This window comes from Odocoileus virginianus, chromosome 17, assembly GCF_023699985.2.
Source record: "Odocoileus virginianus isolate 20LAN1187 ecotype Illinois chromosome 17, Ovbor_1.2, whole genome shotgun sequence".
NCBI lineage: Eukaryota > Metazoa > Chordata > Mammalia > Artiodactyla > Cervidae > Odocoileus > Odocoileus virginianus.
Window position 1 is genome coordinate 53,582,627 of NC_069690.1, and position 27,272 is coordinate 53,609,898.

Genomic DNA, 27,272 nt, shown 5'->3' on the forward strand with positions numbered 1-27,272 from the left:
GGGAAAAATACTTAAGTTCAGGGATAAAAAAAAGGTCCCACAAACCCGAGCAGGGTGCGGCGCCGGAATTACATAAGGGAGCTATTTGAGGTCAGGCGGTCGGGAAAGTCCTGGGGGATAAGGGTCTCTACGGGGGTCCTCGCGCCCCCATCCCGCCGGCGCCCGCGTCCCCTCTGCGGCGATTTGCTTCTGGCTGCAGGTGGCCTCCCCACCCCCGCGCATCCGTGCGCTCCTCCTGCGCCCGTTCTGGTCCCGCCCGCCAGGAGGGTGGCCCCGGGCCGGCCGGGTCTCTGGGCGCGCACCGTGACACCGGGGGCGGGTGTCCCCAGCCGCGCGCGTGACTCCGCCCCGCCCGCCCCCGCTCGCGCTCGGCGCCTCTGCCGCCCGGCGCCGCAGACGCTCCGGATCCTCCGAGTCCTCGGCGGGTTCCCAGTCCGAGCGTGCAGCCCATGGAGCCGGCGGGGGGCGCGCCCCGGGAGAGCGCCGGGGCCGAGGCGCTGCTGGGCGAGCTGGAGGCGCGGGTGCAGGAGGTGGTGAGGGCCAGCTCGTGGTGGGAGCGCCACGGCGTGGACTGCGCCATCCTCGCGCTCAGCCTCCTCGCCTTGCCACCCGGTGAGGGACACGGGGCACTGGGGGCTGCGGGGCCCGCTGGACGGTGGGGGAGGGTGGCAGGATGGGGTAGATGGCGCGTGCCCGGGACCCTAGGACAGAGGGTCAGCCCGGAAAGTCTGGTTGGGGTGTCCTGACTTGTGTACCCGGAGGTGCCCTGATGGATGAAGGGCAGTGGAGGAGAAAGTTGAGCCGATCAGGGAGAGGCGGGGGTGGGGTGGGGGTCGGGGGATGAGATGGCCTGGGGAGGGGGAGGGTGCTGTCTGGGGGAGGGGGCGAGGGGCGTGTTCCCTGGTCCTGCCTGGTCTGGCCCCCCCACCGTGCCCTCTCCCCACTGCTCCTCTGGCAGAGGCGCAGAAACAAGACTCCCGCGACCTCTTCGGTGTCAGTGGGGCTCTGTCTTGTCTCAGAGCCTTTAGAGGGAGCCAAGCCATCCCGCTTGGGCCTTCGTGGAACCTGCCACACCGCTGTCTGTGGCAGTCCCCAGGGCTGGGCCCTCTTTGGCCCGGGCTTCCAGGGGTGCAGGCTGGGGCATTTGGGCCCAGATCTCCAAGAACCAGAGAAAGATCTGCCGCCCTTACCCCTCTTCTGCTTGCAGCCAACTCTCTCTTCCTCGTGCAGGGTTCCTGTGCCTGCGCTCTGACAGTCCCCTGGTCTTTGCCCTGGGCATCACCATCCTCGGGGTGTGCCACTACACACTGACCGTCAAGGGCAGCCACCTGGCCACTCATGGTGCCCTCACCGAGTCCAGAGGCTGGAGCAAGGTCTGGACACTTTTCTTTGTGGAGGTGAGCCTGGGCCTGGGTGGGAGCCGCTGCAGGGCTTTGGTGTGAGAATCCAGGCGTGCACAGCCCTGTGAGCCCTGGAGGGTCAGCAGCTGTGGCTGTTGGCACATGGGCCCAAGCGTGTTGCCTGCCTGCACTACAGTCTGTGTGTGTCTGTATGTGTGCACGACCCCAGGCCCTTGAGAGGGGAGAGGGCTGCATGAGGAATGACCAGTGCTCAGCTGAGGCCGTGGACGCGGCCCGAGCACCGGTTTATCCTGGGGGTGGCTCTCTTCTCTGCAGCACTGGTTCAGGAGGGCGGACCTTCTTACTCCCCCCAGGACTCCTGCAGCTGGCAGGGCCTGGCTGCAACCCTCGGGCGTCCTGGTTTTGCAGTTGGGGTTTGGGATGTGAGCCACGGACAGAGGCAGGGGGAGCAGGGGCCTGGTGTCTGTCCCAGCACCCCAGTTCCACAGCAGCCCCCACCTCCTGACACCTGGCGATGGTGGAGCCTCCTCGAAGCCCTCTGCTTCCCCCGGTCTGTACTGAGAGGGTCCCTCCTCTCTCCTGACTCTTGCCCCGCTTCTTCCACCGTCTCCCCAGCCTGCCTCAGCCTGTGGGCGTGGTCAGGAAGGCAAAGGTGTCTGGCCCAGTTCCCCTTCTCTCTGGACCAGTCTCTTGTCTCTGATGCTCTGAGCGCCCCTTCTTCCCTCCCTTCCAGGTGACCCCCCACCGTGGGCCCTGGGTCCCTTATGAACAAACGTGAAAGCTGGTACCAGACACTGTCCTTTTCTACCAGGAACTGGTTACTGTGACCAATCAACTCAATTATTAACTTTTTTAAAAAAGACCTTTTATTTGTTTATTGGCTGCACCACGAAGCAGGTTGGATCTTAGTTTTCCAAGCAGGGATGCAGCCCTCACCGCCTGCTTGGAAGCTCAAAGTCTTAACCACTGGACCACCAGGGAAGTCCCTCAATTACTAACTTTTAATAAAGTTATATAACTTTACATAACTGTGCACACACGCACACAGGACATTTTATAAAATTATAGTGCATGAGTTAGATGAGAGGAAGCATTGTTTGTCTAGCGCCCTCCATTGCCTTCATCCTCCCCAAACCCACCTCTCCCACCTGCACACATTTCTGTTGTTTTTTTTTTCCCTTAAAGGGAGGGAGATTCCTTAATTTTTTATTTTTTAAAGTATTTATTTATTTGGCTCCAGGTCTTAGTTGTGGCACTCGGGATCTTTGGTCTTCATTGCAGCATGTGGGATCTAGTTTCCCAACTAGGGATTGAACCTGGGCCCCCTGCACTTGGAGCGCCAAGACCTACCCACTGGATCACCAGGGAAATCCCTGCACACATTTCTAAAATGCAAAGGAGAAGGGGGGGCTTCTGGTCCAGTGGGTAAGATGCCAATGCAGGTTTCCCAATGCATGCTCCTGGGTTTGATCCCCGGTCAGCGATCTAGGTCCCACATGCTGCACCAAAGACCCAGCATAGCCAAATAAATAAAAATAAAGAAATACACTTTTTAAAAAGGACAAGGGGAACCAATGGGTCCTCAGGGTCCATTTCAAGACACTCTTCTTCCCAGGGACCCCTGAGCGTTGGTCTCAGCCAGACTCTAAGGTACAGACCCAACCCTCGAGCCAGGGTCAGACCCCCCCCCCCCAAGTTTGTAATCACAAGTAGGGGAGGAACCAGGCATGTTGTGCTATCATGTCGGCTCTGTCAAAGCTACACTGAGCCCCAGGGGCCCGGGGGCGGCTGAGAAGGTGGAGTCTTCCCAGGCTCCCCAGATGGAGGGCTCCAGCTGAACCACAGCGCAGGACCCTCCTGGAAGGACCCCGGCAGCCTAGTAGCTGCACCTCATCTTGTCCCCTGGGACCCAGGGCAGTGGCCTCATCTTTGCCTCTTTAGTCCCTGGCACAGGGCTGAGCTCAATGTTTGTTGACAGTGACCCTGCAGGGGACCTGGGGACAAAGTCCTGGGAAGAGCGAGCTGCCGGAAGGTCACAGCCTGGAGGCGGGTGAGCCCCATGAAGTGGGGGAGGCTTGGCTTCCACTCCTGAGCTGTGACGGCTGGTATGCCGCAGGCAGATCACAGATTGCTCAGGGGCAACCTGAGTGGGAGGCCTCTGCTCTTCTGCCCCCCGTGCCTCAAGGCATGGCCCTGACTCTGGCCAACCTCAGGGAAGATTCAGCTCCCGGTGGGAAGGAGGGGACAGCTCCACCTCCTCGGCCACTGGCATGGGTGGGGCGTGGATTCTTTCCTGCTGTCAACCAGGCAGCGGACAGTGTCGGGGCCACCTTGGCCACACTGACTTTGTGACCTTGGACAAGTTACTTAATTTAGCATCTAAGTGTTGGTTTCTCCATGTAATAAATGAGAATAATAATGTTACATCCTTTGTGAAACCAGTGTGACTATTAAACGAGACACCCTAGATCGTCATTAGGGCCTGGGCCTGACTCTTCAATGCCTGCTTCCAAGTAACAAGCTCCCCCATTGCCCCCCATCACATTTTTTTTCCTCTTGAGGGAACCCACAGTCAGTTGCAAGGGAAAGGTTAGTGGTTTTTGTTACTTGTTTTGTTCTGTTTGTTAGCATTTATTTTTTTAAAGAAATTGCTTTAATCAAATGCTTTAGTTTTCTGTTTTTTCTTTTTTTTCACTTCTGTCTGTGCTGGATCTTTGTTGCTGCATGGGCTTTTCTCTAGTAGTGGCGAGCTGGGGTTACTGTCCAGTTGCGGTGCGCTGGCTTCTCATTGCGGTGGCTTCTCTTGTTGAAGAGCAACAGAGCTCTCGTGCGTGAGGGCTTCAGAAATTGCAGCTCCCGGGCTCTAGAGCACGTGCTCATTAGTTGTGGTGTTGTCGCCATGCGTTCCGGGAAACAAACTCACTCAGAAGGACAATGCAGATAGTGGAGTGCACTTTATTACACCTGCGGGCCCAAGGCAGAGTCTCCTCTTAGCCAAGGACCCCGACCAGTTTTTGGGAAAACCTTATATACCCTAAGTGTACTTGCTCAAACCCACCTCCCCAAATTCCTTGAAACTAGTCTGGACAAGGTAAAAGAGAGATTTGATCAAAGTTAACCCATGATTCATGTGTCATAAGACTAGATAAACAGTGGATACTTATCAATAGGCCTGTGGTCATATCCTGATAAACATAATGGAATATACCACTTTGTTCTGTTACAGAGATAATTAGCATATTCTTTTAGGCAACAGATCGTCCAAGTACAAGTCCTGAGGCTCTTTTATCCCGGGGGTCTGGTTTTCCATTGGTATGCCCTTTCTATAGACACCGGGCCCAAAGTTCACAGTCTACTGGGAGGGTGACCATTCGTGTAGCCTACTGTTCACAGCCTGGCCTAAGATGGAGTCCGGCTCTGTCTGTTTCCTCCTTCATTCTCCCCTCTTGATGTTCTTAACTCATATTATGAGCATCATGCACAGGGATATATTGCACCCTGGCTCTCCGACCTCCAATTTGGGAGAATGACATCAACCTTCGGGTTACAAAGTTCATAATACATTGTAAAATTCAGGGTCCACAAAGCAGAACTATCAAGGCAACTATAACAATGGTAAATATAGTTTTCCACCAATCGCCCTTCACTCAAGATAGGACCGAAGTCCAGAAAGGAATGTTTTCATTTGACATTGCTTTTACCTGTTTTTTCATGTCATCTAAAGCAGTTGATACATTGCCAGGTAAGTCAGGAATGCATACACAACATTCAACCTTAATTATAGCACAGGTCCCTCCTTGAGCCGCTGTGAGTATGTCCAAAGCCATTCTATTTTGAATTACCGCTTTTCTCATTTGGATTTGCTCTTCATTTAAGGTTTGGAAGGCTTTTGTTCTATCTAGGAGGGCCTGTTTTGTGAAATTTGTCAAGACCTCTACTTTAATCATAATATCTGTTGTCCCTATAGAGGGTACGAATAAGGCAGCAATATACTCATACCATTGAAACACAGATCTTGTCCACCTAGCATGTAAATAAGGTAGATTTGCTGGGGCTTGTTGTAGGTTAGGCTTTTGTTACACTGGCATTTATATCAAATGTAACCCTATGACCTGAGTCTATTGACTGTAGGTCTGGCTTATACCCAGAGAACAGGGAGAGATTATGATTGTGTCCCAGAAAAGAGCAGAGTGGTTTAAAATCTCCTTGGTGGAGCAGTGACAGCCCCCAGGGAAGTCCATCCATCACAGACAGAGGCATAGCCCCACAAACCCAACAGTTGGAGGTATTGTGGAAGTTGGTATAGGAATGTGCACGTTGATGAGACCAAAGCAGCAGGAGTTGATTATGTGGCTTCATCCTCAAGGGGCTGGTCTGGGATCTTCTTTTCCTTCTTCTTAGGGATGGTCTTAGTCTCTCGAGGGTCAGCAGGGTCCCTCTGTGTAGTCCACTCAGCGTTTCCTGGGTCTGCGTAGTATGCTGTCTTCACCCTCGTATGATGGATCCAAGGGACAATACCTGCAACTTTAACTGCAGTAGGGGTAGTTAGAATAACAGTATAAGGGCCCTTCCACCAAGGGGCTAGTAAGTCAAGTTTCCAATCTTTGACCCATACTTGGTCACCAAGTGTAAACTCATGAATCTGTTCCCCAAAGGGGAACGGCACCCTTTCTTGTACAAAATTAGTTACCTGATTTATTACCTTACCCAGGTCCATCTGCTGCAAAATCCTATCCCCCCTTACCTGAGGCAAATTTGTTGACACCTGTTTTATTATGGGAGGAGGCCTTCCATACACAATTTTGTGTGGAGAATAGCCTTGGGACTGTGGGGTCATCCTGAGTCTGAGCAGAGCTGTCGGAAGCAAGTCCACCCAGGAGCAGTCAGTCTCTATGGTCCACTTGGAGACCGGTTGGTTCATTCCACCATCTCAGAACTCTAGGTCTATATGCAGTGTGCAGTTTCCATTTGATGTTTAAGTTTTGCTTACTTGTTGTACTAAATCAGTTACAAAAGCCGGGCCATTGTCTGATCCAATGCTGGTAGGAAATCCAAATCTGGAAACTATTTCCCTAAGCAGGCACCGGGCTACTTCTGATGCTCTTTCAGTCCAGGTAGGTCAGAAAAGATGACTGGAATGATTTCAATTTTTTTTAATTTACCAAGGCTAGATTTATAGCCCAGGATGTGATCTATTCTGGAGAATGTTCTGTGTGCACTTGAGAAAAAGGTGAAATTGATTGCTTTGGGGTGAAATGTCCTATAGATATATCAATTAGGTCTAGCTGGTCCATTGTGTCATTTAAAGGTTGTGTTTCCTTGTTAATTTTCTGTTTAGTTGATCTATCCATAGGTGTGAGTGGGGTATTAAAGTCTCCCACTATTATTGTGTTATTGTTAATTTCCCCTTTCATACTCGTTAGCATTTGCCTTACATATTGTGGTGCTCCTATGTTGGGTGCATATATATTTATAATTGTTATATCTTCTTCTTGGATTGATCCTTTGATCATTATGTAATGTCCTTCTTTATCTCTTTTCACAGCCTTTATTTTAAAGTCTATCTTATCTGATATGAGTATTGCGACTCCTGCTTTCTTTTGGTCTCATTTGCGTGAAATATTTTTTTCCAGCCCTTCACTTTCAGTCTGTATGTGTCCCTTGTTTTGGGGTGGGTCTCTTGTAAACAGCATATATAGGGGTCTTGTTTTTGTATCCATTCAGCCAGTCTTTGTCTTTTGTTTGGGGCATTTAACCCATTTACATTTAAGGTAATTATTGATAGGTATGGTCCCGTTGCCATTTACTTTGTTGTTTGGGGTTCACGTTTATACAACCTTTCAGTGTTTCCTGTCTAGAGAAGATCCTTTAGCATTTGTTGAAGAGCTGGTTTGGTGGTGCTGAATTCTCTCAGCTTTCGCTTGTCTGTAAAGCTTTTGAATTCTCCTTCATATCTGAATGAGATCCTTGCTGGGTACAGAAATCTAGGTTGTAGGTTATTCTCTTTCATTACTTTAAGTATGTCCTGCCATCCCCTTCTGGCCTGAAGAGTTTCTATTGATAGATCAGCTGTTATCCTTATGGGAATCCCTTTGTGTGTTATTTGTTGTTTCTCCCTTGCTGCTTTTAATATTTGTTCTTTGTGTTTGATCTTTGTTAATTTGATTAATATGTGTCTTGGGGTGTTTTGCCTTGGGTTTATCCTGTTTGGGATTCTCTGGGTTTCTTGGACCTATGTAACTATTTCCTTCCCTATTTTAGGGGAGTTTTCAGCTATTATCTCCTCGAGTATTTTCTCATGGCCTTTCTTTTTGTCTTCTTCCAGTCCAGGTAGGAAAAGCTTTTACCCATCTCGAGAACGTACATACCATGATCAGCAGGTAACGGTACAGGTTTCATTTCAGTGAAGTCCACTCGCAGGTGTTCAAGGGGCAGCGTGCCTTTCAGCTGAATACCCGGAGGTTTTGTCTGAATACCCGAGAGGCAGCGTTAACCTGTGAGCAGGCAGCATGGCCTAGGTGGGTCGCTTGGTGTGTTTGGCTTACCAGAGTGTTGCCAGCTCTTCCGGTACCAATAATTTGCCATTTGGCAATTCCCACCATCCCTTTTCAGTCTTGATGGTCCCTTCCGCTTTGGCTAACCTGACAGCCATTGTCCTTGTTTTATCAGGCTAGTGCCGTCAGTATATAGGACCCAATTAGGGTCTGGGACCTTGTGTCCTTCTTTAAGACAAACCCCAGATACCTTACCTCCTCCTTGAAGATCTGTGCCTTCTTCTTTGACACCTAGTAACCTGCTTCCATCAGCAGCTGGAGCAGTGCTTTTGTCCCTTCCCAACATTTTTCCTTGGTCTCAGCAGCCAGCAGCCAGTCATCCCCGTATTGTAGGAGCCAACATCCATACTCTTCTGGATGGAATGAGTCCAGGTCCGAAGCCAAGACTTCCCCAAAGATGGCTGGGGAGTTCTTAAACCCTCGTGGGGGAGGCCAGATGAGCTGTTGTTAGGTGCCCCCGACTGAATCTTCCCATTCAAAGGCAAAGATGGGCTGTGATACTGGGGCGAGGCGTACGCAGAAGAAGGCATCCCTGAGATCTAGGCGAGTATAAACTTTAGTCCTCAGCAGGAGGAGGCTAAGTAAGGTGTAGGATTGGAACAGTGGGGTGTAAGGTCACAGTTGCCTAGTTGACTAGCCTGAGATCTTGTACAGGCCTATAGTCCTGTCGTTCTTCCTTTTTGACTGGCAGGATCGGCATATTCCAACCAACTGGCACTATACTAGTATGCCCCCTTGTTTCAATCTATTGATGTGAGGCAGTATGCCGGCCCAGGCCTCTATTGGTGGCGGGTACTGGCGCTTTCTAACCAGGATGGTGCCTGGTTTGAGCTCTATTATCACTGGGGCTTGATGTTTAGCCAGCCTGGGGGTAGGGGGGTTGTCTTCTGCCCAGACCTCAGGGAATAATTGATTTAGCTCTCTCTCATGCTCTTCCGGCCCACCCGGTTCTTCCTTTGGAGGCTCATGCAACCTCCACTCATCTTGGGGTGGTATTGAGAGAGAAAGCAAATAAGTCATAGAGTCCGTCCAGAAGGTGGGCCGCTCCTCAGGGTAGAAAGTCACTTGTGCTCCTAGTTTGGAGAGCAAGTCTCTTCCCAACAGGGGTGCTGGGCACTCAGGAATGTAGAGGAATCCATGAATCACTTGGTGCCCCCCCCCCCCATCTGCCCATTTTCTGGGCTGGCAAACGATTTAATCATCTTTTCTCCCGATACCCCAGTTACAGCGGTAGTCTTTCTGGACAGTGGGGCCACAGGTTTTGTTACCACCGACAGTTCTGCTTCTGTATCCACCATGAAATCAGTGTTTTGGTCCCCCACTTTTAAGGTTACCATGGGCTTTCGGGGACCTGATATCTCTGAGCCCCGCAGCCCTAGTTAATTTCCAAGTAATTTTCATTTCCAGCAAGCCTCAGAAGTGCAGGAGCTTCCTCTTCCTTCCTTGCCTTAGGGTATTCATTCTTCCAGTGGCCAAAACCTCGGCACCGGCCACACTGGTTTGGGGCCCTGGGCCTCCGTTGGGACTGGTTGAAGGACTGTCCTGTTCCTGGGGGGCAGAGGAGGTTTTCTGCCAGAGATAGACTTTCCCAGAGCAGGAGCTAGCATTGCAAATCTCTTATCTGTTCTCTTTCGCTCCCTCCGGCTCTCTGACAGAGCGCAGTCTCTGCTTAATTCCAGCGTCTCCCTTCCCTTCCTGTCAGTACTCGCGGGAGAGGTGGGTATTGCTTGGGCGGTTCCGGCTGGAGCCAGATCCTGGAAGTGTTGGCTAGAGGCTTCTGCCACCGGGATCGGAGCCCGCCGAGGTGGCGGCTCTACGACCTCCTCCGGGAGAGCTGGCGGAGGAACAGCGGCTGCTGCAGGAACTTCCTGGCCCTGGATTGGGCATTAAGGCGGCCTCCGGTCCTGGTGGAGCACTGGGCCGGCAGGCGCGCCATCATCCAGTATGGGGTAGGGGTCAGGTCATCCCCGTCCAAATCCTGCCAGATCCCAGAGGGAGAAGGGGGATCGGCGTGTCTTCACCTGCTGGTCAGCACTACTGAACCAGAACACCACGTGGTCTAAGACTGTTTTTCCCCCTTAAAGTCTGTTCTGCCTTGGTGGGCTTGATCAGGTGTGGATGAAAACATAGATGGGTTAAATATCCCATGTCCCAGGCCATCTCTCTGGAAAAGCCAATTCATACTCATGTATCCCCCTCCTTCTAGCCTGACAATTCCAAGGGGGTCAAGAATTTCACAGCAGACAGGACACCTCCTGGGGGAGGGCAGAATATGAGCATACAAGGACCAGTTTCCTATCCTAAAAATCCCCTGGCGATCGCTGGTAATAATTTTCCCTGAGACAGCGTGGACACACCTCCTAAATGACCTTCACAAATTCGCTCCCTAAGCCCTAGCACGCTCCTGTGTACCAAGCAATCACCACCTGCCTATTCCAGGCTCCTGTGGGTCCGCGCCCCTTCTAGTCCCTCCCAGGGGGGTGATCAGGCCCCCTCTTCCACCCTGCCGGGTGGGTTCCTCCTCACCTGAGTGCTCAGTTCCCCTGCTACCGTCCACCACCTGCTAACGTGAAAGGTCCGGGCGTTGAGAAGCAGAATCCTTCCAGAAGGGCGAGGCGCCTTCCCCCCTCTAGAAGATTCAAGCCGCAAGGCCTCGGAGTAGTCCCAAATGGGACTTGTCTCCTCAAAGTGAGGAATTTCCCGGCCCATGCACCAAATGTTGTAGCCACGCCTTCCGGGAAACAAACTCACTCAGAAGGACAATGCAGGTAGTGGAGTGCAGTTTATTACACCTGCGGGCCCAAGGCAGAGTCTCTTCTTAGCCAAGGACCCTGACTGGTTTTTAGGAAAACCTTATATACCCTAAGTGTACTTGTTCAAATTCCTTGAATTTGTGTACCTCCCCAAATTCCTTAAAACTAGTCTGGACAAGGTAAAAGAGAGATTCGATCAAAGTTAACCCATGATTCATGTGTCACAAGACTAGATAAACTGGATATTTATCAACAGGCCTGTGGCCATATCCTGATAAACATAATGGAATCTACCACTTTGTTCTGTTACAGAGATAATTAGCATATTCTTTTAGGCAACGGATCGTCCAAGTACAAGTCCTGAGGCTCTTTTATCCGGGGGTCTGGTTTTCCATTGGTATGCCCTTTCTATAGACACAGGGCCCAAAGTTCGGACTCTACTGGGAGGGTGACCATGTGTGTAGCCTGATGTTCGCAGCCTGGCCTAAGACGGAACCCAGCTCTGTCTGCTTCCCCCTTCAGTGGCACATGGGCTGAGTAGCACCATGGCACATGGGATCTTCTTGGGCCAGAGATCGAACCCATGTCTCCTGTATTGGCAGGCGGATTCTTTACCGTTGAGCCACCAGGGAAGCCCAGCGTTGTTGATTTTTAACTGAAAGTTTGACCAACTTGAACAAAGCTCAGTGGAGCTGTGTGTGTGTTTGTATTGAGGGGGCTGTTTGCTGAGGCCCTGAACCATACCTGTCCTTTGCATCACGCAGAGGACCGACCAGCTCTTGCCACGCAGGATCTCAGTGGACTACCTGGGACCCTCCTGGATCCCCGGCTCCCCCATCTTTCACTTCTCGTTGTCTCTCTTTCATCCTCCGCTTGTCAACTGCCTGCACTCTTTCCAAACTGACCTGCAGGAGCCAGCATCACTATAGAAGAATCTGGTCCCCTAGTCACAGCCTCAGGTGTCGACTGAGTGTCACTGCACCCGGCTTTTGCCAGGCCTCTTTCACGATCTGCTGGCAAGAGCTGGGGGTGAGAGAGGTCACCCTCTCTGACCCGTTGGGTCTGAGGGGAGGGCGGGCAGGATGGCGGGGGCGGCTGACATCCAGGTTGCTATTGCTTCTCTGCTAAAGTATCCAAAATCATATACCGCACTCACGCCAGGACTGACTTCCCTCCGAACACTCACTTCCCGTCTACACCCTAACGTTCCATTCCATTCCGTGCACCTCTGATCCTCTCCCTTGCCCACGGATTACCCTCGTCTGCCTGCCCCTTGTCATGACGACTTCCGCTTATCTTCTTGGGCACTGCCTGTCAAGGGCCACAAGAATGTAGGGGGCAGGCTGGAGTGGGCAGGCCCCCATGGTTCAGGTACTGAAGCTTGGAAAAGTTTAGTTTTTAATTTATAGTTGATTTACAATGTTGTGTTAATTTCTACTATACAGCATGGTGATTCAGTTACACACACACATACACACATTCTTTTTCATATTCTTTTCCATTAGGGCTTATCAGAGGGTATTGAATATAGTTCCCTGTGCTATAGAGTAGGACCTTGTTTTTCACCCGTGTCTACGGAGTAGTTTGCAACTGCTGACCCCAAACTCCCTGTCCCTCCCCCATCCCTCTCCCCCTTGGCAACCCCAAGGGTGTTCTCTGTATCTGTGAATCTGTTCCCTGAGTCTGTGAGCCTTTTCCCTGTGGCTGTGAGTCTGTTTCTGTTTTGTAGATAAATTTATCACATACAAGTGATATCTATCACATGGTGTTTGTTTTTCTCATCCTAACTTATTAATATGACAATCTCTATGTCCATCCACGTTGCTGCAAGTGGTATTATTTCATTATTTTTTATGATTAATATTCCATAAAATATATATTATCAAATCTTATAATATAACCACATGTTATGTTCCATATAGTATATATTATCATATAATATATTTATGTATGTACACACCACATCTTCTTTATTCATTCATGTGTCGATGGGCATTTAGTCTGTTTCCATGTCTGGGCTGTTGTAAATAGTTCTGTAGTGAACACAGGGATGCATGTATCTTTTCTCCAGATCCACACCCAGGAGTGGGTCGCAGGATCATATGGCAACTCTATTTTTAGTTGGAGAAGATTAACTCCTGTAATCAGGAGGGCTTCAGGGACTCCCTTGCAAGTCACTCACAGTCAAGATGTTCCCCTAAGTGGGAGGGAACAGGCCGTGCCAGTTACTAAGCCCCATTGTGTCTCAACTTCCAACTCTCCTTTTAAAGTCGGCTTTGTGCTACGGGGGTGGTGTCGCAGCTGGTCCACAGAGAGCCCAGGCCGGCTCTGCCCTAGGGCAGGGGGTGTCACCCGGGGGGATACTGTCACCTTCATTCCAGTCCCCTGTGGTGGTTGTGGAAACCCAGCCCAAGCCCAGAACCCCCAGCCTGATTATGATGCAGGAATGACTCCGATTCTCTTCCCACCAGTTCACTGTGGCCTTCATCTTCTGGGCCGTCTCTGACCTTCTTTCTGTTTGGCCCCACCTGAACCCCGAGGGGTGGTCCTCTGAGTATGCTTCACTGTGATTTTTAAATTTTTTAATTAAAAAAAAATATTTAGCAGGCAAACTCAGAGATCTGTAGTACAAAATATACTTCTTTAAAAAAAAAATTTTGTACTTTTGAAATAGAGATTCACAAGACCCTGCAAAAACGGATCAGAGGGGACAGAGCGGTCCAGTGGACCCTTTACCTAGTCTCCCTGAATAGTTACATATATTTAAAATGTCATTCAACATTTGACATTCAGGACTTCCCTGGTGGCTCAGTGGTAAAGAATTCACCTGCCAGTGCAGGAGACATGGGTTCAATCCCTGGGTGAGGAAGGTCCCCTGGAGAAGGAAATGGCAACCCACACCAGTATTCTTGCCTGGGAAAGCCCATGGACAGAGGAGCCTGGCAGGCTAGGAGTCTGTGGGGTCGCAGAGAGTCAGACACGGCTGAGTGGCTAAACGACAGCAATTCAGCACGCCAGGACCTTGACTTTGGTGTGTGTGTGTCTGTGCGATTTGATCATGTGTGCAGATTTGTGAATGTACTTGCAAGGGTCGTGTGGCAGTTCCCACAACTGTGGGGCTCCAAAAGCCTGGCCCCCTTGGGCTTGCACATGGGCCCCCAGAGGCCAAGGATGCTGGAGCAGGATCGGGTGGTCCTCTGTGGGTGGTAGCACTGAGCCTGGTGAATGTCCTGGGGTGGGTATGGTGGGGGGGGGGGGCTCGGAGAAAAGGGTGGGGCTGCTCCCGGGGGCCCGTGGCTGCCCAGCGGGGAGGGGAGACGTGGAGGGAAGCTGGGTTTGCTGGGGAGATGTAGGAACTGAAACAGTGTCGGTAGTTGAGGCTCCATGTGGGCACTGGCTGAGCAGCTCAAAATCATCGCGCTTTCGCTCCCGGCCCAGCCGTCTGCTGAGTGCTGGGGACACAATGGTGAGCAGAACCCTCGTCCGGTTCCCCAAGAGCTCAGAGTCCAGTGGGTAAACAGGCACACATGAATGACATCAAAATAATAGAAGCCTTAATTATACCAACTGACCCTTACTGGGTGCTTACTGTGTAGCTGATGTCAATTATCTTAAAATCACGCCTCCCTGTGAGGTCAAGCCTATTATCACCCTGACTTTGTGGATGAGGAAACACTGGTCTGGCAGGTTAGGTCACTTGCCTCCGACTGCTCAGCTGCTACACGGTGGAGCCCAGGGCCAGGGCAGGCAGATGGTGAAGGCGGCTGTGTGGAGGCCGTGGGAACACGGAGAGGAGAGAGGGTGGCAGGGATACGGGCAGTGTCTGCAGGTGTTTGGGCTGTGATGACTAGGGTGTGTCTGTGTTTGTGTGTGTGTGTGTGTGTGTGTGTGTGTGTGTGCTGCTGGCATCTAGCAGGTAGGGGCCAAGGTTGCTGGTAGTCTATTATACACAGGATATGGAACGAAAAAGTGTGAACGTGTTGGTCCCTCAGTGGTGTCTGAGGCTTTGCAACCCCATGGACTGTAGCCTGACAGGCTTCTCTGTCCATGGGCTTCTCCAGACAGGAATACTGGAGTGGGTTGCCATGCCTTCCTCCAGGGGAATCTTCCCTTCCCAGGGATCGAACCCAGGTCTCCTGTATTGCAGGCAGATTCCTTGCCATCTAAGCCACCAGGGAAGCCCCCGGTCCCCAAAGGCAACAGTGGTGAGGCTGAGAACCCCTGGTGAGAGCGTCTGGAGGAGACGCTGTCAGGACAGGCTGGCTGGGCCCAGGGGTGGGAAGGCAGCTGCTGGTTTGACTTTTTGTGACCCCATGGACTGTAAGACACCAGGCTCCATAGAGTTCTCCAGGCAAGCATACTGGAGTGGGTTGCCATTTCTGTTTCCACATCCTATACTTAAAAAAAATGTATATTTGGCTGTGCCAGGTCTTAGTTGCAGCATGTGAGATCTTTAGTTGCGACATGTGGGGTATTCCCTAACCAGGGATGAACCTAGGGCCCCTGCACTGGGAGCATGAAGTCTTAGCCACGGGACCAGCAAGTACGTCTCCAGGTGTCCTATACTTTATCTGACAAACCTAAAGCGGGGAAGACCCCAGCCCACAGTCCCCCTCCTGCCTGTGGGTCAACTCCCAGCCCCTCCTCCTCACCCTGCCCACCCTGTGGCCCTCTTCTCCTGTCCCCACCTCCAGAGTGAGCCGCACCCCCCAGGCCTTGAGCTGGAGACTTGGCTCCTGTCTTGATTGCCTCCTCCTCCTCCTCCTTGCCCCAGATCCCTCCTTCCACCCTGCCCTCTGGCTCTCACCTCTCTCAGTGGCCACGCCTCCAGCCTCCAGCCTGGCACCTGCCTCATCCTGCCCCTTCCCTTCTGATCCAGTTAGTGATCTATTTGAAGCCCAACTCTGTGTCCTAATCTCATAATGACGGTTTTCAATCCTGCAAAGTATTGTTTGTTTAAAAATTAAAAGAGGAAAATATTAGAGGACACATAGAGAGATAGAGAACCTCCCTCACCTCCCAGGAGGAAAATGGGGCAACTGGCAGGTGGGGTAGGAAGAAGACCCCTCCCCACCCTGCGTACTTTTTGAATTATGCAAACATATTACCTGTTCAAAAAATAAAATGTTTTAAAAAGTACCAAGTTAGAGAACTACTTTTGGCTGCTGGTGGAGGTCTGAGGATGCTTAATGAATAAACAACTAAATGAACGAATGAGAGATCTGAGGAGGGGCTCCGATTTATTTTCATTTTTATTTATTTGTTTTTGGCTGCCCTGGGCCTTCGCTGTTGCTCATGGGCTTTCTCTAGTTGTGGTGAGCCGGGGATACTCTTCGTTATGGTGCTGGGGATTCTTGCTGCGCTTTAGGCGCGTGGGCTCCAGTAGTTGCCACTCAAAGGCTCCAGGGTATGGTGGGTCCCCCAACTGTCGCTGAGAGGAGATGTCGAGGGGAATTATACTGACGTCTACCCCACACTCACTTTGGCCACTTGAGGAGACTGAGTGAGGCTGAGAGATCTAGGTTCTTAAGTCTGCCTGAGGGTCGTAGAGGGTAGTGATATCAAGAAGTTTCTGGAACTTTCTCTGGGTCTGGATGGGAGATCATCTTGGGCGAGGCCTGTAAATAATCTTTTGTAGCAGGACCGTCTGTAACGCGTGGCCCTGTCCCCCGGCCCTTTGATGGGTACACGTGATACACGCCGAGCCTGGTGTCCAGTCTCTCTCCTCCTCCGAAGCCCACCGTGTTCCCCCTCATTCTGGAAAGAACATCTAGATGGGAGGGAGAATTCCAGTATATAGAAATAGACTCAAATCTGGGTTTCTTTTCTTTTCTTTTTTAACGTGGACCATTTTTAAAGTCTTTATTGAATTTGTTACAATTGTGCCTCTGTTGGGAAGCAGTGGGGTCTTAGCTCCCCAACCAGGGATGGAACCCAAACTCGAACACCCTCATTAGGAGGTGAAGTCTCAGCCCTGGACCACCTAGGAAGTTCCCCTAGATCTGTTCTTATTTATTCTTGCAAAAAGGCAGGTCACACAGATTCCGGAAGCCTGTGCTGAGTCACAAACCACATGTTACACACATGCTGGCCCCTGCCCCCAATTCTCTGGTCTGGGTATGTGGCTGAGAACCTGGCCCTGCAGGCCCCTGAGGTCAAGTTCCTACCATGCTCAGTAGGGTTCAGGCCCCAGGCTGTTTCTGGCTCAAAGCATGATCAGCTGCTAGTCTGAGCAGGGCCAAAAGGAAGGGCAAGAAGGAAGAGCAGATTGCTGAGGGCAGCTAACATTTCTTGAAGCAAAAAGCAATGCAGACAAGCTCGGCCTCACACAGAAGTGTGAGGAAGGAAAGCAGTTAAAAACAGCAGTTAAAAACAGTCACGGACTTCCCTTGTGGTGCCAATGCAGGGGACACAGGTTCGATCCCTGGTCCGGGAAGATCCCATATACCCAGGGTCAACTAAGCCCGTGTGTCATGACTACCGAAGCCCACATACCCTGGAGCCTGTGCTCGGGAACAAGAGAAGCCACCCTCAAGAAAGTCCGTGAGCTGCCAAAAAGTAATAATTAAATTAAAAATAGCAACAACAACAAAAGCCCAGTTGCTTTTTTCCAGTTACAGAACCGTGAGGCTCAAAATACACTTGCAAGCCTTGGGCAGAGGCAGGCTGGCCTCTGAGGAGGCCCTGCCAGATCCCGGCAACTGCTCCTTTGTGAACCAACTGTTTGGTCCTTTTTTTTTTTTTTAAATAATTGATTATGTTTTACTTTTTTAAAAATTATTTTTTATTTATTTGACTGTGCCGTGCGGCATTTAGGGATCCGCGACTGCACCCGTGGCCCCTGCCCTGGGAGCCTGCAGCCTTAACCACTGGACCACCAGGGAAGTTCCCTGCTCTGCTGTGTTTATGGTGTTCACAGTGACTGGCATTGGGACGCCCTTCACATCCTCAAGGAAATAGGCAGGCGGCATCTTCAATAAAATTAGCAAAGTCTTCTGGCTTTTGGATAAAATATTGGAAGAGGCTGAGGTTGGGTGTGTTAATTTGCATATATCTGCATGAGGAACACTTTGGCGCCTCTTTTATATTCAGAATGACTGCTCTTCTTGGCGTCACGGAGCTGCTGCAGCTGCTGGCTACCAGCTTCAGAGACTCCCACGTAGGGTCATGGCAAAGAGTCACCTCTAGGAAGAAGTTAACTCTACCCTGGGTGCCACCTTCAGGGACGGTTCAGAAGATGGCCTTTCTTCCTCCCGAGACTCCCCTCACTGCGGGGGGCTCAGGATGCAAAGCAGCGTCATGAAGGTGCAGAGGTTTCCACGATGAACACTCAGGAAATAATTGCCATCAGATGCCTGGAGCTTTGCCTTCGGTGCGTCCAGTCCTCCAGCGGCCCTCTCAGACTTGCTGGCCTCCCGCCCCCAAATGCTTTGCAGCATCATGCTGAGTGGATGCAGTTGCTTTTTTTAAAAAAGTTTATTTATTTGGTTGCATCGGGTCTTAGGGGCTTCCCAGGTGGCGCTAGTGGTAAAGAACCTGCCTGCCAGTGCAGGAGACAAGAGATGCGGGTTCCATTGCTGAGTCAGGAAGATCCCCTGGAGGAGGGCATGGCGACCCACTCCAGTATTCTTGCCTGGAGTATCCTACGGACAGAGAAGCCTGGCGGGCTACAGTCCATGGAGTCGCAAAGAGTCAGTATGGACCAACGAATTGACGTAGCACGCTCACGCACGCACGCACACGCGCGCCAGGTCTTAGCTGCGGCACCAGCCGCAGGATCTTTCTCTGTGGTTCACTGGCTCTTCACTGCAGCGCACGGGCTTCTCTGGTTGTGCTGCGGACTCTTGAGTGTGCAGACTCAGTAGTTGGGGTACACTGGGCTTAGCTGCCTCCAGGCATGTGGGATCTTAGTTCCCCAACCAGAGATCGAACCCGTGTCCCCGGCATTGGCAGGCAGATTCTTAACCACCGGACCACCAGGGAAGTCCCAGGATGGGGTTGCTGTCCTAGATCCCCGAGAGCTGATGGTCAAGGCCGATGAGCTGGGGGTGGAAGGCAGGAAGGCCCTGGAAAGGCAGGGTCTGGGGAAGGAGTGTCTTTTCAAGACTCCAAAAGTCCAGCTTTGCTCGCCTGTGATGTGGACCCCGCCCCGCTTCTGGCTTCCTCCTCCAGGTATGCACGTCCTTCACTGCGGAGTACGCCAAGTATGGACACGTGAAGATGCACCACGGCTACACCAACGTGCTGGGCCTGGGGGACTCAAGCACGTGGAGGCTGCCTTGCCTCAACCGCTACGTCTACATGTTCCTCGCTCCTTTCTTGATCCCCATCATAACCCCGCTGGTGGCTGTGGGTGAGTAAGCCGGGCCGTGCCCTGCAAAGACCTGGTCTCCCCCCCACCCCCCTTCCCTTCCCCCCTCTCCTGCCTTCGTGGAGGCTTCATGAAGGAAGCGAGGAGCCCTGGGTTGAGACCAGACAGAAACGTTTTGAGACACCCAAGCAGGGTGGACAGAACTTTGGAGCTGGGGCCAAGTCTGCGTCTGCTGGTTACTGGGGGGTGATGACCACAGGCAGGTAGCTTAACATCTCTGAACTTCAGGTTCTTACCTGCTCCTCAAGGATGGTGTGAAAGCATAACGAGGTCGTAGATGATGTAACAGTGTTTTGTAAAGGCCTCCCTCTGTTGTATGTTATAATTGTTAGTCTCATAGGGGCAATATCGTTAGGTGGAAGGAGCAGGGCCCTAAGGGGCTCAGGGCTCAAGCCACATGCCACCACTTACTATTAGTATCAGACTGACCTCGTTCAGGTTGCTTAATGCTCTGTTTTCTATTCTAAAAATGGGTGAAAGGGAAAAAAAGGGAATTCCTTGGTGGTCCAGTGGTTAGGACTTGGCACTTTCACTACTGGGGCCTGGGTTTGATCCCTGGTCGGGGAACTAAGATCCTGCAAGCCACACAGTGCAGCCAGAGGGGGAAAGAAAAGAGAATGAACCTACTTTTCAGGGCTGTCACTACCTCGGTCACCCGAGTTTGCACCACTCAGCCACCAGGGAGCCTGCATATGTTGGATGGGAACCTTGCCAACCCCCTCTCCCCCAATCTCTCGCCCGTTCTGGCAGAGCGGCTGAGAGAGGTGGAGCTCAGGACGGCCCTGCGGACTCTGGGCCTGATCTCCCTGGGCCTTTATTCTCAATACTGGCTGCTCCTGAACGTGTCTGGCTTCCGGAGCCCCGGCTCGGCCCTGGCCTGCATGCTCATCACCAGGTCCCTGCTGGCCCACCCTTATCTCCACGTCAACATCTTCCAGGTGAGGCCCACTGGGGAGGGGGGCGTGGGGACCAGCCTCCGGGGTGCCTGGCTGCAGCTGGACTCTAGATTCTAGGGAGAGAGAGGCCACCAGGTGACGTACCTCTCTACCCTTAGCCTCTGCCCTTCTCCCTGAGGGTTATCACAGAGGGTTTTGGTCTCAGGTAAGGAGTTTACTTCCCTTCAACACTGGCTGCCATTTGAGCATGAATGGGAGATTTATTAAGCAGCTTCTGTGCAAAGGTGGCACTAGTGGGAAAGAACCCACCTGCCAATGCAGGAGACGTAAGAGACCCGGGTTCGGTCCCTGCGTTGGGAAGATCCCCTGGAGGAGAGCATGGCAATCTGTCCCAGTACTCTTGCCTGGAGAATCCCATAGACAGAGGTGCCTGGTGGGCTACAGTCCATAGGGGTGCAAAGAGTCGGACAGGACTGAAGTGACCTTGCACGCACATGTGCAGAGTTTACTTGATTAAGCTCTTTAGGGACACAAGTGAATAGGACCCCAGCTCCGAGCCTCGGCTCTTACTGTGATGAGCCCGAGGGAAGTGAAACAAGGGCCATCACAGAGATCCCAGCGGGCATGTGTCTAGGTAAGATGCTGGGGGAGCTGGAGATGGGAGGTCTTTGTGGGAGGCCGGCAGCTCAGCGCTCAGTTCTGGGGCTACTTCCATGGGGATGGTCCCCTCCCTGCTCCCTGGACCAGTGAGGATCCCAACCTAGCACTTACCACACAGCCATTAATGCCTTAATCCCAGGATGCAGTCCCATAGTTGTGTTCCCTTCGCTTGTCCTGTGAGACCGGAAGTTCCCATTCACTTCCACATCCTCTAGACTGAGGACAACGCCTCGCAGAGGAGGCGTTTCTTGAACCATGAGCAGGATTTTGATTGTTGAAAAGAGAGCAGAGAAGGGTCTGTTTGGGATGAAGCGAAGGCACAGGGACGTGAGGGACAGTGGGGGGCAGCCGTGGACTCAGAGGACCACGGGGTCAGAGGGGCACCCAGACTCCCATTCGCTGCGCTGACGGGGGGAGTGGTCCAGGGATGGGCGAGGCTCAGCACAGGGTAGACAGGGTGCTGACGGGGCAGGAGGTGAGACGGACAGAAGGACCCACGGGGCCCCGGGTGCCGGCTGAGGGTGCCGGGGCGGGGTGGGGACACACGGGTCTGCCCGGCCTGGCCCCAGGGCCTGACCCTCCTGTCTGTCTCAGCACATCGGGCTGCCCATGTTCTCCCCCGACAAGAAGCCCCGACGGATCCACATGATGAGCCTGGGGGTGCTTAACCTGCCCCGGTTGCCCGTGCTGGACTGGGCGTTCGGCCACTCTCTCATCAGCTGCCACGTGGAACACCACCTCTTCCCCAGGCTCTCCGACAACATGTGCCTGAAGGTAGATGAGGGTGGGGCTGGAGGGGCTTGGATGAGGGAGCTGCCTGAGGGTGGAGGGGGAGTCCCCTTCAGGGCCCTCTGACCAACTGACCTGGCCAGAATTTCCCAGGAAAGGGCCGCTCGGGGAACAAGCAGCAGTGTGGCTTTTGATCAGAAACACTTGGGTTTCTGATCTGGCAGTGTGACTCTGGACAAGTTAACTGAATACCTCTGAGCCTCAGCTTCCGCATCTGTAAAATGGGACTAAGCCGTGCCTGGGCTTCCCTGGTGCCTCAGACAGTAAAGAATCCACCTGCAATGCAGGAAACCTGGGTTCAATCCCAGGGTTGGAAAGATCCCCTGGAGAAGGGAATGGCTACTCACTCCAGTATTCTTGTCTGGAGAATCCCATGGACAGAGGAGCCTGGCAGGCTGCAGTCCATGGAGTTGCAAAGAGTCAGATACGTTGCTTACATTGACAGGTTTTGAAGATAATGGAGAAATGGACCTGAAATGTCAGGTACCTGTATGGTTGGTGAAAGGGAGAGATGGAGTTTATCCCCCTATGCTAAGGAGGACTGTCAGATAGTCAGGATCCCCGGAGAAGAATGCTGGGGATGAAAACTCCCCTTTCCCTTGCCTGCTGGAAACGCGGGAGTTCTCCCAGCCCCTCAGCTCCTCCCCAGCATCACGGGACCAAGCAGATGGGAGCTGGGGGCTGGGAGAGGAAAGCCCCCATGAGGATGCGCCCACCTGCAGTGTCTCCTCCCGCCCACCTTCTGGCAGGTGAAGCCCGTGGTGTCCCGGTTCCTCCATGAGAAGCAGCTGCCATACAACGAGGACTCCTACCTGGCTCGCTTCCGGCTGTTTCTCCAACGCTACGAGGAATTCATGGTGCAGACCCCCCCCATCACAGAGCTGGTGGGGCTGCAGTGAGGGGCGGGCCAGCCCGGCCACCCCGCTGTCCTTCCCGGGGGCCCAGCCCTGGCGCTCCTGTCTCTGCTGGCCACCCCTGGGGCGGGGAGGGCGCCGGCCGCCACCCAGGGGCTGTGCTTCGCTCCACCAGAGTGCGGAGGCGCGGGTGGATAGTGAGGCAGGGAGCTCACGCCGGGGGTTCCGGGGGTCACCTGCTCTGCTTGCTTTTCTGGAATAAAGATGGCTGGGCATTCTGCTCAGTCTGGACCTCAGCCAGCTTCATCTCAGGACCAAACAGCTGGATTCCTTCCTGCTTTCGCTCTGAGCCTTGGGAGGGCTAGTGGACAGGGGTATGGAGAGGCTCTAGGTTGGGGGCAGGCCGGGAGGGGCACCAAGAGAGAGGGGTCCACCTGCCCCCTGGCGAGGGCCTCCCTGGTGCCAGGGAGCTCTGGACTTGGCCACTACTCCTTCATGTGCTGTTTGAGGTTCCGGCCCCAAAGGAGCCCTCTCCCGAGGGACCACAGGGAGAGGTTACCTCCAGCAGACTTTCCTAGTATCTCAGCCAGGAAGCCTGTGCAAGACCCTGGGCTCAGCAGCTCCCGAGACCCACAGCATCTGTGAGATCAAAGTGTGTGTTTTGTGGGGAAGGCTCCAGGGCAGATGAGGATAGCAAGGGGGTAAGTAGCCTTGAGCGGGACCTTGGCTAGCTCTCCAAGTCAGCTTTGCTTGTGTTATTTGCAAGGGGTGGAGGAATTCTCAACTGGGAGAGAGAGAAAATGACTGGGAGGGTAGCTGAGGCTGGAGAGGGGTTATGGGAACTGGCGCTGGAGGTCAGATGGCCTTGGAGAGGAGAGGAAGGAGGGGGAGAGGGATGGGGTTCAGACACAAGAGCTGGGAGTCAAGGGCTACGCTTAGCTGTGAAAGGAATGTCTGCAGCCTGAGAGTGAGGCGGAGATATAAGGGAGTGACTGATGCCAGCCAGAACAAGAGCCTAGGTAGTGGGGACGCCACTGAGATCCAGCCCAAAGCTGGCGGCCTGGAGAGAGAGGCGGGAGCAGCGCTGCCTGGAGGTTGGATGAGAAAGTGGGAGGCAGGGCCCAGCTGGAGGCTGGGGGAGAGTCAGAGAAGGAGGCCGGGCCTCTGACAGGAGGCCAGAGAAGTTAAGTTTAAAACAGGTTTCTCACTTTGGCAGTGATGCTTTAGCCAGCTAATTCTTTGTCACTGGGGACTGTCCTGTGCATTGTAGGGTGTTTAGTCGCATCTCTATCTTCTATCTACTAGGATGCCAAGTTGTGACAATCAAAAACGTCTCCAGACATTGCCAAATGTCTCCTGGTTGGGGGGCAGGTGGCAAAAACCCTCTGGTTGAGGACACACAAGTCAGTTCTAAGTGCATGATCACCTTGTTTTTCAGTGAAGTCCTTGGACGAGGTGAAGGGCATGCTGATCCTGATAAAGGGAAGGCTGAATGCCAGCACGTGGGGTGGGTGGAGGGGAGAGGGGCAGGCGAAGGCATTCTCTGAGCCTGGTCCCGTGAGAGCACCGGTCACTGGTGTGGCCTTAGGCGGCTCTGCTGAGTAGCTCCCACTTGCCTGGCCAGGTCCATTCCCCTCTCCTCCACCCTGCCCTTCTCTCTGGAAGCCCACAGCTCCTGGCCAGTGCCCTCTCCTCCTGCTGCAGCTCTTGCTTCTTCCAGAATAGCTCCTTCTTTTTGCTCCTTCAGGGCCTAGGGTGAAAGTGTCTTCCAGCTGTTGATTGTCCCCTCCGTGGGGGGGGGGGGGGGGGGGGGCTTCAGCACATCCTTCATCCTGCCACACCTCTGCACAAAGTTTCTTCATTAAACTCTCTTCAATCAGCCCCTCTGAGCATGCCATCTGGTTCCTGCTGGGAGGCTGACTGATAGAGCAGTTTTGGATCCAAGCAGCCCTCTTGGAAGGAGGCAGGCTTGGCAGCCTCCTCCGCCTACTGCTCTGCTATATGTTATTGATGCTCTTGTGAAATGCATTAGCAACTCAGAAATGGCCTTAAGGTCTAGGAATGTGATTAATCAAACTGCTAATTCTCCACATGAAAAATGCAACATCAGAAAAGGCCCCTTGCACCTCCAGGCCTCCTGGCTAATGATTAAAACCATCCTAATACAACCAGTGACTCAGTGTTATTGATCTGGGCCTGAGTGGGGAACAGGCTGAAGTTGGAGGCCCTGGTACCAGACCTGGCTACACAGCAGGCCCCCAAGAACGCTCTGTCACTTTGAGGCTTAATTATCTGTTACTCTGGGATTGTGACTGGGATTGACTGGGCCTTGAGAAATGAGAGATGACAAGAGTGAAGGAAGCCCTTTGAGGGCTCTGCAGAGACCTAAGGTCTAATTTACAGAGACATACTGGAGGGGATAATACTTATGATGATGTTAGCTATCATCAATTCAGAACTTATGGCACATTTTTAACTTGTGCTGTCTAACTTAAAAATTATTTATTAGGCTTTGCTGGGTCTTAGTTGCAGCATGTGAGATCTAGTTTCCTGACCAGGGATCAAACCCTGGCCCCTGCATTGGGAGCTCAGAGTCTTAGCCACTGGACCACCAGAGAAGTTCCTATGCTATCTAACTTTAATCTTTACAAGAAATTGTTACTATTTCCCCCTCATATTGTGAAGATAAGCCTTAGAGAGATTGAACTTATCAATGTCATATAGCTTGTACGTGGAGGAAGAAAGATTCAAACCTGGTGTGTCCAACTCCAGAATTCCTGCTCTTAACCACCAGAGATACCACCTCTGGGTAGGGAGCAGTCTAGGGCTTTCTAGGGTGTCTATCCTCAGTCTCCATCTCTTCCTCCCATGTGAGAGGATAATAAATGGAATGTTAAGAGAAACTCTTCATGTACATCCATTTTGTGCCTGGCAGTGTGCAAACTCAGGGGATACAAAAGTGTGATTGGGCCCCAGTCTGCTGGAGCTTATTGTCTAGTGCAGGAATCGAGAAACCTTTTCAGTAAAATGTTAGATGGTAAATATTTGGGGCTTCGTGGATGATATGGTTTCTGTCACAACTACTCAACTGTGCCATGAAAATACAAAAACAGCCAGAGACAATATGTAAAGAAATGAACATCACTGTGTTCTGTTTTTTGCCATGCTGTGAGACTTGTGGGATCTTAGTTCCCCAACCAGGTATCAAACATGGGTCCTGGCAGTCTTAGCACTGAGTCCTAATCACTGGACTGTCAGGGAAGTCCCTAAATTAAAAAAAAAAAAATTTTTATGTAATTTTCACATGTCACAGAATATTATTCTCTAGTTTTAGGGAAACCATTTAAGAATGTAAGTCATGAACTTGTGGGTTATACAATACAAAGACAGGTGGTGAGAGGAATTTGTGCTACAAACTGTAGCTTGCCTACTCCTGGTCTGATGGGAGGAGTACAAAACACAATGACTTATTAGAAATCAGAGCAGTGTTTACTTCTCAGTAAAGGGAAGTAAGTGGAAGGGAAGGGAAGTAAGCAAAGGGAAGGGAAGTGTCTAGAAGGGGCAAAAGGAGCCCCTGCAAGTGCTGGCCAAGTTCTACTTCTTGATCTAAGTCATGGTTACATCTTGTGATAATTCATCAACCAGTACACTTATGGTTTGTGCAGTTTTCTGTTCATCATACTTTGTAAAAAAAAAAAAAAAAGTCTGCCATTCCAGTTCTACAAGGATCAAGCTATTAGCTCCTGCAGTCACTCACCAACAATGTTCCCTGAGGGGAATTCATGATGGGGAAAAACAGGAAGTGTTCCGTGCTTTGTATGTTGTTTTAGCCCCTAAGTCGTGTCTGACTCTTTTGGGACCCCCTGGACTGTAGCCCTCCAGGCTCCTCTGTCCATGGGATCTCCCAGTCAAGAATACTGTAATGGGTTGCCTTTTCCTGCTCCAGGGGATTTTCCTGACCCAAGGATCGAACCCATGTCTCCTGCACTGGCAGGTGGATTCTGTACCACTGATCCACCTGGGAAGCCCTGTGCTTTAGATATACTGGGCCCCCAGATAGTTAAGTTATATAACTAAGGAAAAATTCCAGTGACCCCAGATTCTTGCGTCTTCCCATACATGGAAAAGCACTAAAATCATTAACTCAAGATGTCTGTTCTTTGTGGTTAACAGTAATCTTTTTATGCTTGATTACATGTTATTTCTAGCAAAAAAAAAAAAAAAAAAAACAAGTTTATAAATATCCTGGCTCCTCCCTTACCTCTTTGAAGCAGTGTCTCAGAGTAATCTGAGAGGCTGTCTTCCTGGGCAACATTCCTCAGTAAGGTCCCGGAATAAAACTGAACTCACAACGTGTACATTGTGCATTATTCTTTTAGCTGACAATGTCAAATAAAAAGATAACTTAAGAATGATAAAGCAGTTTAATAAGTAATGAGGAGCTGGAGTGTTGAGGGGACAAAAAAGGGCGCTAACCCTGCTTGGGAGACGACGGGTCAGGGAAGGCTTCTTCAAGGATGTGCGTGACAGGAGGGCACTTGGGGCGGGGGGTTGGGGGAGGCGGCATCACGAGTATTGGGTCAGATGTCACTAGGGCTGTCATTTAAAATACATTTTGTTCATGATGAATTTTTGGCCTTATTTTCATCTTTTAAAACATTGCATTACAATATTATTACCTCGATTTCTGACGGTTTGGCGCCCTCTTAAATTTTGCACTCGGGGCCAGTGCAAAATTCACCTCCGTCTATTCCAGCTTGTTGGACGAGGGTGGGAGACCTGGCTCTGTCCTTAGTACGGAGGGCAAGACCTTCCTGCTGGTCCCTCATCTTTGTAAAGGGAAGGACGGTTACGCAACAAGATCACCGAGGTTAAATTCTTCCTGGCCCGACCAGGACTCACCTCGTCGGGGTCAGACCATGTACAACGCGCCATAAAAAGCGGGGTAGCCAGCGTGCCTCGGGAAGACCCTTTTCCCAGACTTCCGAACTTCGTCTTTATGACCCAATGGGCGGGGAGGCGCGCTTGAACCCG

General features: G+C 51.9%; 1 protein-coding gene and 1 long non-coding RNA gene across 3 annotated transcripts; one reads left to right on the plus strand and one right to left on the minus strand.

Annotated features, from left to right (window-relative positions):
- The first annotated feature begins 369 nt into the window (after nt 1–369).
- FADS6 (fatty acid desaturase 6) lies at nt 370–22,534 on the plus strand. The gene is made up of 6 exons (XM_070480004.1): nt 370–612; nt 1,231–1,397; nt 18,841–19,021; nt 19,790–19,977; nt 21,190–21,369; nt 22,134–22,534. Exons 1-6 carry the CDS (start codon nt 450–452, stop codon nt 22,281–22,283), a joined length of 1,029 nt encoding a protein of 342 aa, XP_070336105.1. The 5' UTR covers nt 370–449; the 3' UTR covers nt 22,284–22,534.
- Nucleotides 15,908–27,257, minus strand: LOC139039193 (uncharacterized). Of its 2 annotated transcripts, XR_011492476.1 has the most exons (3): nt 27,141–27,257; nt 20,707–20,892; nt 15,908–16,438 (listed from the first exon to the last, which is right to left on the minus strand). It is a non-coding gene; the product is annotated as an uncharacterized lncRNA (long non-coding RNA). The 2 variants fall into 2 exon arrangements; XR_011492475.1 differs by lacking the exons at nt 15,908–16,438; nt 20,707–20,892 and adding an exon at nt 25,928–26,617.
- Between the last annotated feature and the right edge of the window lie 15 nt (nt 27,258–27,272).

Bases quoted from the DNA above. Each gene is read 5' to 3' on its own strand.
- FADS6 (XM_070480004.1), top strand. From the start codon at position 450: ATGGAGCCGGCGGGGGGCGCGCCCCGGGAGAGCGCCGGGGCCGAGGCG. The intron at 613-1,230 runs GTGAGGGACACG...TTCCTCGTGCAG, and splicing joins CCTCCTCGCCTTGCCACCCG to GGTTCCTGTGCCTGCGCTCT. The intron at 1,398-18,840 runs GTGAGCCTGGGC...TTCCTCCTCCAG, and splicing joins GGACACTTTTCTTTGTGGAG to GTATGCACGTCCTTCACTGC.